The 12,034-nt window shown below is 40.3% G+C and overlaps 1 protein-coding gene across 1 annotated transcript in view; it reads left to right on the top strand.

Annotated features, from left to right (window-relative positions):
- Positions 1-12,034, top strand: part of TGFBR3 (transforming growth factor beta receptor 3) — a 109,043-nt gene that overhangs the window by 72,481 nt on the left and 24,528 nt on the right. Inside the window, exons 5-7 of the mRNA XM_030953894.1 lie at positions 408-591; positions 5,901-6,069; positions 8,372-8,519. Coding sequence (XP_030809754.1) covers positions 408-591; positions 5,901-6,069; positions 8,372-8,519 — 501 coding nt within the window. The remainder of the gene's footprint in view (positions 1-407; positions 592-5,900; positions 6,070-8,371; positions 8,520-12,034) is intronic.

The raw sequence follows: 12,034 nt of genomic DNA, 5'->3' as shown, positions 1-12,034 counted from the left end.
TATTCAATATTCCTGCAAAATAATCACCGATTAAGTCCTTAAATCCTGTGAATTTCATGCATGGGAGATTTTTCTAGTTAGGCCAAAGCTCTATGAAAATGTCCCACATGTCTCTGATATAAAAGTACACAATCCAGCATGACCTGGCATGTGTTGTGTCAGTGCCATCCTCTGAGACTACACACGTGGAATTTACACAGAATTTGATGTGTTAGGAGCATTGTAGAGGTGCTCCATGAAATCAGCCTGTGGCATGGGTGCTTCTAGGTGGTGACAATACAAAGTAGAAATAGGCCATAATCACCTTTAGTCATTGCATTTGAGTGTGACAGGTTACATTGCTTAAACATGCTACGTGTCTGTGTGGATAAATGTACCACATTAAAATGTCTTTTTATTCCCACCAGGTGTCTGTAGGTTCTGTTGTTCAGTTTGAGAAGGGAAACTTCTCCTTGTCAGCAGAAACAGAAGAAAAGTTTTTTCCTGAGAAAAATGAACATCTGCTACAGTGGGCCCAGAAGGAATATGGAGCAGTAACGTCTTTCACTGAACTTAAAATATCAAGAAACATCTATATTAAAGTAGGAGAAGGTAAACCAGAACAAAACCAACTGAATTCATAGACACTTTCAGATACTGAGAATGTGTTGCTTATATTTCACTTAATTTTTAAACATAACTCTCATTTTCCAAGAGATACGATATGAAAGGGGAAGCAGAGAAATAAGGGCAAGCCTAAATACCAGACCTTGGGTTTAGGAAACTTTTAATGGATTCTGGTGCCATCACTTTATGCTTATAAATGTGGATGCAATTGCTTGGAATCTTAAAAGAGTAAAACTTTGCCTTTTAAACAGAATCAGTTACTCATGGTGACTGTTTGGGTGCATTCATCTGAAGAAGTAGAGACCTTGAAGTAGGGGGAAATTTCTAGAAAGACCTGAGTTACATTATTTTTTCAGTATTTGATTGTATAGGGATCCAGGCTTCTTTGGGCAAAGAATTATTGCTTTCCTCACCAAACTAAGTTACCTTAGTCTGTACTGACATATTTTCATCCCAAGGAGAAAGATTTCCTGTCCCTCTGAGCCACGTGCCAGATTCTTTAGGTGGCCTAGTGCAAGTGGGAGAGGACTCCAGCTCCTTGGGGACTTCATACAGGCCTGTACTGGGGTGGGGCTCAGGCTGTAGCTCCATAGCTGAGCAGTGTTGGCACAACATAACTGTGTGATCCTCTGCAGAAATATCTCTACAGAAACCCCCAAACAGCTGAACTAGTTGGTTACAGGAAGGAAAAAGCCAACAAAAAGCCTTCAGTGGACAAAACATTCTTTTCTAACCACATGTATGTGATAATTTGATTTCCTGACATAGGAGGTTTGCCCCCCAAAATCAGAATATGCCTGAGCTAGTTTTATCCAAATCCTGCCAAATTCGTAGAGGATTCCCTTGTGTGGGTTTTTTTTTTTTTTTTGGCTCTACTTGGCACCAGTCGTGGATTCTAATGCCAGAAAATCATTCAGAAGTATATTTCTTAGCTTATTAAAATGTTCTTGAAACATATACATGGGAGTAGTGGTCTCTGCATTGTGGAGACAAATATTTAATTAGATGCGTTGAAAAAACCAGATAAAATTTTGTTTGTTGATTTGCGTGTCTCCAGTCAAACCAGGAGGCTAAAGAGGAGAGTTTTGCATCATCTTTAGAATGCACTAAAACACAATTTAATTAGGAGCAAGTACACAAAATGGAACTTGGCAGGCAACCAAAACAGACAGTTTCTGAGAAGGCTCCTACAAACCCTCTCAGCTGTAACTGTGTTTGATTTTGATTTAAATTCTTGGCAGAAGGGAGTATGTGTGTATGTGGGGGGGTTATGCATGTGCTCAGGGGTGGGGACAGGGTCAGTTCTTGAACTGCAGAGTCGTGTGAGGAGTTCTGTGAAAACCACGTGGGATGTGCTCCTGGTTTACTTCTCTGCAGAGTGAACAATGGAATCATTGGATTTCACAAACCACAGCATGCAGTGACGTACAATTTAGGCTTTTCATGCAAAACTTACACTCTCATGAGATTTAGTAAGGTACCCTCAGCTGACAGGCTGTGAATCCCTGCTGGAGTTGCTCATAATCTATAGGTGGTCACACAAAGCAGTTCCTTGCTACGTGACTGATACAGAACCTGATGGCTGTATTCATATAATTGTCTACATTTCAGCTTCACTCAAGTTAAACAAATCTGAAACTAGAAGATGTAATGTTTTAGAAGTGTAGGCTGTAGCTGAATACAGAAAACAGAAAATGCAAGCCAAAGGACAGAAAGATCTGAAGAAGGCTGATCTTTCATAGAATAAAGCTGATGCCATGGGTCTCTTAAGTCACTTTTGAAACTGCAAATGAAAGGCAGCTGAGAGCACTAGCAAACTGGATCAGGGCCAAGTGCATCTGAATCCTGTTGATTCTAAAGAGTGGCGGATCAAATACTGCAGGGATGGTGATCACAGCAAGAATTTTAAGGGGCCAGAATGGGGATGTGGAGGAAGAGGGCACAAGAAGTAGGGTTCTTGTTCTTGCTTTGGTTTGTGTAATGAAGGAGAGGGCAGAGTGACTGCTGTGATAATCACTGCCAGATTCTAGAAAGCAGGACTGCTCATGGTGACAGTGCTCTTGGTATGTGTTTTACAGCAGAAGTCAGTTTAATTCCTCATGGTTCAGTAAGACATGATTCAGCAAGTCAGGAAGTCCTATCAGTTAGCTAAATGTTACCTAATGCATCCAGCGTCACCAGTAAATCCAGGGCAAATGTGCTAGCCTGGAGGGACCCTAATTTCAACACATTTCTTACCTAAATAAGAAAAAAAAAATTAGTTTTAACAGTAGTTAAATTGGAAAATGTACAGTTTATTTACAGACAGTAACACTGTGCTTCTGTCCTGGCAGAAGCTGAAACATCAGTCCTGACTCTGAATTTATATCCAGTACACACCAGTGCACATATCCTGCATGCCATGCTTGCTTGGTTTAATGCTGGCACATGGTCCCATTGTGTCTGGCCTGGCTGTGTGTCCTGCTGCAGGATAAGCACTGCCTAGAGTTTGCATCCTCCCTCCTGAGACTCCTGTAGGCCCTTCCCTGATCCCCTTTCTATCCTGCCATTAAATGCCAGCCAAGGTTCTGATTTCTGTTGTGCTAAGGGCTAGCAAACTGTGAAATGCACATAAATAAGCCCTACCATCAGAGTGCCCAAGGAAAATTCCAAACACCTTGCTTATGCCCAGATCAGATTTTGAAAGGCAAGCTCTGCTTGGATGGGATTTTTATTGCTGCATCCAACTGCTGCTGCCCAGGGTGCCTGTCTTGGAAGTGTCACTTGATTAACAGTGCTCATTTGCACAAAAACCTCCTCAGGGGGATGTTAAGCTTGGATAAGCTTCAACTTCAGCCAGGAACCTGTGGATGACACCTAATTTGTGCAGAACAGAGCAGACAGTGTCTGTCCTCATCAGTGAAACAGAAGTGCTGCACACAGAAAGGACAGATCCTGGTGTGCAGTGCTGTGTGTCCATCCAGGCCGCGCGCCATGCACTGAAGGAAGGTGGCTGCTGGCCTCTGCTCACAGCTCTGCTGCCTTTGGCCAGCAGGGCCCCTTGGCACCCCAGCTGCTGGCCAGAGACCCTCTGCTGAGGGGGTTGCCTGCAAACTCCACGCCTGATTCCCTATTGGGAGTCTGGGGAGATTAGAGAGGCACAGAATCCATAAACTGACTGTTTGTTGGCTCCTTTGGTATGTTTTTAATTGATTGCAGACACCTGCAGTCCCTTTCCAAAGTACGTAGACAGCCCCGAAACTAACAAAGAGGGGATGTGTAGTGAGCAAAGAAAGATGAAATGGATCCCCTTTTCTTTTCTGCTCCAGCCCGATGTTGGTAACTGGTGTGGATGAGAGTAAATTCATTCTGGTGTGCATGTCAAGTAGCCTGTGATAGAGTTGAAATCTGCTGCAGAGGAAAAGCTTGCTATCGAGTGGGGGCCCAGGCTGGGGACTCTCTGTGCTTCTGGCAGCAAGAGCAGCACTTCTGGAGAGCTCCAGAGACGCCTCATGGAAGTGCCAGCAGCAAGAACTGAGTTCTTTGCAATGGCAAACAATAGCACGTGTGGTAATTACGCATAAACTGCTCCAGAACTGGTGTTTTATGGCCTGAATCGTGTTGTGCAGCAGTTAAGAAAATACCTACTGTCTCTGTGTGTGTGTGTGTGTGTATATATATATTTAAAAATTTAAGCTCAGCATAGACCATTTGGGATCATTTTCCATTCTGTGCTGTTGTGGGAGGAGCTGACAGAACTGCAGCTGCATTCAAGGCTAATCTGGCAGGGCACACACCAGATGTTAGAGAAGTGCATTGCTTGGGCAGTATGAATAGTCACAGCCTTATACAGCTTCAGTAACTTCTGTAGGGGACACAACAGGGTTAATATTCAAAGGCTGCTTTGTTAAGATCAGGAGAAGAAACTCCCCTGATTGTTTCTGCAGAGACCAGGGTCACAGGAGTCTCTGGTCTTCCTGCAGAGCTGGGTAGCACACACAAATGCACTTCAGAGGTGACATTTCAGCTCTCATTTAGAGAGTGCATGGTCTCAGAACAGCTCATAAGAGTTTCTTCACAATTTTGTGTTCACAATGCATGCTAGTTGATTTATTTTCTTTTGGGTTTTTGGGGTTTTTTTTGTATCTTGCTATTGACCTTAATAGGAAAAGTCTTTCTTGTACAGCAATGGTCAAAGACCCAGGCATGTGGAATTGTATTCTTTCTTACAGGACTTCAAGTGCTTGAGCATGGTACTTAGTCCTTCTGTGTATTATGACAATTCATATGTCAAGCTATCTCAGAAAGGCAAAGTGCTCAAGATTTTCATTAGAAATAGTGTTTCTTGGGTACAGTAAAATAGACTGTGCATGAGAATTTCATATGAAGTGACTATTTTTTATGGCTTGCATTTTACACTAGTGGCTCTTCACCCAGAGGGTGTTTGGGCACTGGGACAGGCTCCCCAGGGCAGTGCTCACAGCAGCAGCCTGACAGAGTTCAAGAAGCCTTTGGACAATGCTCTCAGGGACAGAGTGTGACTCCTGGAGATGGTCCTGGAGCAGGGCCAGGAGCTGGACTCGATGACACTTGTGGATCTCAGCACATTCTGGGGTTCTGTAATGCTCATATTCAGCTTTTTGGTTAAAACCAAAAGAGAGATTGAATAGCTATGCTAGAATTTCATTCTTTCAGCTATGCATATTGTGATCAGAGTTTAATATCAACAGCTGATTCCATAATTTTCTTGATGCTTTTAATTTTCCACATGCAAGAGAAATGCAGTATTTGTTGGTTTCTAGACAATACTGACTCTGACTACACAATATATAGGAAATACATTAAGTAAGGAAATGGAAAGTACTTTCTGTAGTATTTAAAAAATGGTACATTTATAATAACAAGAATAAAACATTTCCACAGGGAGAAGGAGTTGATTCCAAAAGTTATCTCAGAGTAAATGGTAATAGAAAGAAATCTTTTGTGAAGATGCAAAGAACAAATGAAATATATTTTATTGGTTTTGAAAAGTTTTTCACATATTTTTCTTCAGAATTGTTTTCAAAATTCTCTTTACAGGGATTTTCTTTCATTAAGTGCTTAAATCCATAAATAATAACTATTAGAAAGTTGATGTATTAGTGCAACAGTAATCTCCTTTCCAATATGATGATTTGTCATATGTGCTTATAATAGATGGTAGAGACGCCTTTCAGCAATATAGTGAACACTGAAGTTGAAGTGCTATATGCATACATCTAAGCTGATATCTGTGTTTAAAGGTCCAAATGCTTTCCTTTTTTTTTCCCCTCCAGATCAAGTTTTTCCTCCCTCATGCAACATAAAGAAGAATTTTCTCTCTTTGAATTACCTTGCCGGATACCTACAACCAAAACCAGCAGAGGGGTGCCTCATGTCTAACTTAGTCCAGGAAAGAGAAGTTCATATCATTGAACTAAGTACTCCAAATTCCAATCCTAACAGGTAGAGTATCATCTAAATAGACTAAAACTGTTTGAAGTAATAGCTAAAAACTTCACTTGTCTTATAAAAATCAACTGAAAGTAGCCATTTCATCCTTAAAGAAAAGCTTGGGCTTTAATACTTTAAATAGAAATTGGTTCTTCGCTATGTAAAGATTTTGAATTCTGCTTCATAATCACAGGATTTTTCTGGACAAGACTGCAAAGCACAGCTTTTATGGACTGTATACTGCTCCCCTTCTTGCTCAATCAATCACTATACGATAAGGTGAATAAGGGAATATCAGTAGGGGCAGTATCTGACAGAGAAGTTTTAAGGTTAGACCACTGTATGAGGAAGTGAGACAGAGGTTGAAAGTAATCCTGACTTGTCACAGGTAGAGATGACTGGCAGCAAGGTCCAGGACAGTGGCTCCCAAAGAGTGCCCAGAGGCTGCAGTGATCTGTGGTCTATGATAAGTGTTCCACAGCTGCTCTGAAGATTCACAACAGTACTTTCTGTCAAGTTTCCAGTTGAGTTTAAGGGATAATTTTATAATTATGAGAAATGTCAAGGGTTGACAGTGGTGTACTGACTAAAAAACTTTTTAATTACTGGTTAGGAGAAGTAACTCACTGTACACATTATGAGGATTTTCTAAATTTTCAAAAGTATCTTTGGGAGGTAAGACATGTAGAATACTCATCTTTTGCTGGTCTTTCCTAGATCTTAGTGGGAGAACATAAGTGGGGTTTGCTTCAGATAGGAAGAGGTTTTCCAAGTATGACTACGGGCCAAGTATGATTGCTAGAACAGAAATTTGCTATGAAACTTAGAAGGTTACAATTTCATCAGAGATAAAGTAGAATTAAAATCCTGTCTGCTTACTGCATTCACTGGATATCTGGCATTGTCTGGTTCTGCTCCTCATGCAGCTGCATGTGAGTGCATCCTATCCCTAATGAGAAATCCACACGGGGAGATGGAGGTGGGAGGAGGTGTTTTTGTGAAAAGGATCATTCTCATTGCAAGATTTTGAACTCAGAGCCTGATAATTTTCTTGCATAATAACCTGGGGAGAGTAAGAAAGTGTTGAGGTGGAGTGGAGCGGTAGTGTAGTGGGAGGTGGAGTTGGTAACCCCAAATGATGATGCAGCCCCATCCTGAACAGAGCTGATGCCAAGCATCCTTCCAAGTCCCTTGTAGTGCTACACAGTGACAGCCCTGGTTCCAAGCTTTTGGCTTTGGATGATAGCACAATAGGAATTTGCTTTTGAGATGATAACACTGCAAAAAGTTTAAATGTTTTGCTGTTAAAAGTAAATAAAAAAGTTTAAAAAAAAGTACTAAGTTACTTTTTTCTTAGTTTTATGTGTTATCCACAGCTATCCTTATGAAGTTTAAATCCCCAAAGAAACTTACGGAAGCTGAGCTGGGCATGTGTAAACTGCAGGAGATGGATCAAAGGTCCCAAGATACACGAAGGCTCAGTGTAGAATATTAGTTGGAACCTATTACACGGAGATGAGCACGTTCTTATAATGTATGGCCCCATAAGATGGTCTGGAAGTATAGGTTTTTCTGTTGAATTGGTATTTTGCATGTTGAGATGTTATTGATGAGTAAGAACCCATTTGCTCTACTTATTTTACTGTGATCTTGAAAATCTGGATAGTTTTCATCTATTTTCCAGCAAGCAGTAGGCTGGACATCTGGGTTTTTTTCTTTTTAGAGTAACTCTATACCCAGAAGTAGTGGAAACTGAATACACAGCTTAATTCCTCAAAGCACGCAAGATCTTAAGCAAAGTCGTTCCACAATTTAACTGTTTAGGCAGAGACACCCCCCAGTATAGTACTTGTGGTTTGGGTTGGGTTTTTTATGCATGTGTGTTAACCTGTTTGTCTTCTTTACTTTCTTTAAGGTATTATTTTAAGTTTTAATACAGTTATAGCCAGAGGAAACCGAAACAGTTATATTTAGGCACTGTCACAGTGAAATGAGAAAATTATGTTTACTTTAGAAAGCAACCTGCTAGCCATATCACTTACCTGCACTAAATAATAGGTGAATTGAGTAGCACGCTTCCTGTAAATTAGAGACAGAAATATTTTTTTTTCTAAAAAGTACTTGTTTCTATTGTTATGCAAAATCACTTAAGTGTATATGGAATAACAATCTGTTTTGCACATGTTGTGTTGCCCGGGATAATATCCAGCATTTTAATCAGCTGGCCAGACAGTAGAAACATGATGGATTGGAAGAAGGTTGATAGCTGAAAATTTCTGGCATTCTGTTCTAACTTTCTATTTTCCACATACAGTGCTCTCCAGGTGGATATAATCGTTGACATTAAACCATCTCAGCCAGGCGCCAGGCTTGTCAGGGATGTGGTGCTTATCCTCAAGTGCAGAAAGTCTGTCAATTGGGTTATCAAGTCTCATGATGTCCAGGGAAAGCTGGAAGTGATTGTAAGTTAAGGCACCTTTATTTTTTGAGAGCTATCATAATGCAATGGTATAGAATCCATTTAAATGTGATATAGTGCTAAACCATGTTGATTTCTGGATGTTTTCTCTTAGCTGCTTTTTAATGATTACTGCATTTTAAGGAGTAAATGCATAAACTTTTTATTCTCATTAGCTTTCAATATATGGGCTGTAAAACTGACCAACACATTGCAGAAGCCAGGTGGTTAGAACAAGGATTTAGTCTGTGTCTGTTGGATTTCTGTTGAAGCATCCTAAACGCAGAGGAGGATGTTCATTTCTCTTTTTGCTGTTACTTTGGTATATGGATCAACAGGTTCATGTCAGAAGTTGGAACAATGCCTTCAAGTGCAGAATAGATAATATTAGATATGCAGCACACACCCACGTCCCTTTAGAAGTGGAAACTCCTTTACTTCTGCTTGTGCTTGTAGTAGTATCTATCCCTTTCCCTGCCAGTACTTCTGTCTCCAGTGTTTGGTCAAATTGACCTAACTCTCCTCAGACAGCAAAAAAGAGCTGTTTTTAATGTTAAAACCAGGCTCTCTAAAGTTAAACTTCTTAAATTACTGGAGATGCTGATTTATGTTGATTTTTGGTACAGGCTTTGTGGCTTAACACACTTTCTACTAAGAAAATGTGTGTTGCCTTGCTCTGAAATAAATATAATTGAACTGATCTTGCAGCCTATAAATTTGTGGCCTATTGCCATATTAAGTGATCAGTTAAAAGCACATTGTACAGTTGAGCTGAATGTTTGCTCAGGACCACCCATGAGCCTCACGATCAGCAATTTTGCAACAATTCAGTTACATTTTCAAACTCCAATTCTTGGTATTTATAGCAATTTTCCTTTGCTTAGTTGCTTTCTGCTTGTAATCTGTGCAGAGGAAATTCTGGCAGAATGCAAAGGCTAATTGACCTAAATCTCCCAAGAAAATAGATTGGTAAGGACTTCATAGTAGCTTTGGAGAGTGAAGGGAATTAAAGGAAAGCTATTTTTGGTGTTGCTCAGAAAATTTAATGGAAAAAATTATCTAGGGTGGATGATGAAGTTCCCTCTTGACCCCTGACACATATTTATCTTACAGACAGGAGAGGATGTTCTGGTCATTCTGTAGGTCTGAAATAGTCCTTAAAGAGAAAGGTCAAGTTTGGTTGCTGAGGATTACCACTCTTGTAAGCAGAATGATGAAAAACAATGCTTGACTTCATAGTTTCATCCTAGGTTATGTCATAAAATTCACCACTGTATATTTGGGCATATATGGATCTACTTTCACAGGATAGAGAATTGTGCTTTAGTTCACACCATGCTAGGAAACAGCTCATGTGGTGTATTTCATGTCCATAAAGCTATCACTTTATGGATGATCAATTTTCACAAGATAATTTCTACAGGTTTTTAACATTTCTAAAATGCTGCACTTGAATATAGGAAAGCAAGACTGCTTAAAAAACTTTAGAGTTCTTCTTTATTAGTTATTATTGTTATTATAAGTAAAAAGTATAATTAAAAATAGTTTCTGTAATAAGTGGTAGAAGGTAGCATTTTATTTAGATTAACAAAAAGAGAAAGTAATACATTAAATATATACAGAAATGTCAGTATTTAAAAAGACTTTGAATTCACGTTAGGATTTGTGAGTAACTATTTATTTTACTACTTCATTTATACAGATGCTTCATTTTCTGAATATATGTTAATTTTCCTTTATTTAGAGGGAGTAAGGGAGGGAACTAAACTCCCCCATGTCATTAAAAAGCCTGCATATCCAGCATTTAGCATCTTTTCATATCTCTATTAAGCTGAAAGCCTTTCCAAGCCCAAATTTAGACAATGCATAAAAACATTACTAAGCAATTAGGTAATGTTTCACAATGTTCTTTTTATTAGTTGAAGCAGTTCCATGCACTTCAATTTTCCTAACTTCTTGCCCTCACTACGAATTAGAATTGTCTTGAGGGGATTGGCAAGCTGAGAGGGGAAGGTTAGTGTTAAGCTGCCTCAAACCCAGTACTGTAAGTTACTGAGGTCCAAGTTCACAGACAAAAAATGAGAGAGATGTTTTAGGTCATACAGCTCATCTCCCAGCTTGCTGTGTCTTTTGGAACTCTGCAAGGGGATGGACACAAACCCAAGTAAAATGGGAGTACTTTAGGTAAATCAATTGCATGTGGTGTATGTGCAGTGCTTTCTTCTGGGCTGTGTTTAACTCCTGTGTGCAGTCCTTACATGCAGGGCTTGTGTGGTTCTCTGCTTGTACACTGCTGTTCACATCGCTTCCTTTGCAGCTGGGGTCCCTCTGCAAAGCTGGGAACTGTGCAGTGAAGTTCCAGAAAGAAAATAAGTTTGAGGGGCAAGGAGTGAGAGAGGTGCAATGTATAAAACAAACCCTTGAGGGTTTCAGAAGCTTGGAGGGACGGTTGCTTACCTGACAGCAACTGCCCAGCACTTTTTGAAATGGGATCTGTTCTGACAGACAGGTGGAGGCTCAGATTGCCTGGTTTCAATCACTGTGTGTGACAGTGTTGGCAGGGCAGCAAGTTAAGGAAGGTCTATTCCTGCCTGCCCTCGTTCTTGCTTTTGTTTCAGTGGGGTGATGCAAGACTGAACATTTACAGGCTCATTGTGGAGTGGAGGGGTGGAAACAAGCCCTGGAAATGCTCAGGTGCCAGCTAGGACAGTAAAGTTCTGAGAAAATATTGGTTCAGCTGTCTCCTTGTGACAGAAAAGTAAAGAGATGCAGCAAAGCTAGGTTAGCATAATAACTCCTACCAGTCAAAGCTGTGTGGTGATATGAAAATACATGATCAGTCGTGTCCAGATTTGCACCTTGTTGAAGATCAAAGATTAGTTGATCCCAGAGTCATGAGGCACTAAAATTAGGATACATGTTGCTCCATTTTTGTTTCTTATCTTCAGTGACCTTTGGTGAGCATTGATAGCTGTTCTGGTAACAGTATCCTCAAACCAGACACTCTGTACTTAAATTTATCTTTAACTTCAGTTGTGAAGCCCCAAGTGTGTAAAGGCTGCAGAACAGGGTCCTTAGGAAGAAATGAGGGAGGGAGCTCAAGGTACGCTATGCCATTCCATCAGGACTCTCTACATGCTTTATTCACTTCTTAGTTCGAAAAACTCACTTTGATATCAGGTAGAGAAGTACAGCTGAGCCCTCTGTGTAGCATGTCCATAGGAGCACTACGAGAGATCTCTCTAGTCAATCTTCTGGTGTTCCAGAGTGAAAGATTTAAGATTTGTTCACATTGAGGAAAAAACAGTGGGGATGAAAAGAAGATGCAGACTGTATGATGGAGAAGGTAATCATGCATGGGAATGAAAGTGTGTATGGAACATTCCATGGTATCAGCTGCATTAAAAAGTGCATTTCAATCACATTGCAGGAATGGCTGAAACGTGGGTCATCGTGCAGCACCTGCAGCATCTATGTTCAGCTTGTTCTGTAGCCACTGATGTGATTGTTACAGTGATA

This window comes from Camarhynchus parvulus, chromosome 8 (genome assembly GCF_901933205.1).
Source record: "Camarhynchus parvulus chromosome 8, STF_HiC, whole genome shotgun sequence".
Classification (NCBI taxonomy): domain Eukaryota; kingdom Metazoa; phylum Chordata; class Aves; order Passeriformes; family Thraupidae; genus Camarhynchus; species Camarhynchus parvulus.
Note: the sequence above shows the minus strand (reverse complement) of the source record. Positions and strands in the feature narration are given on the sequence as shown.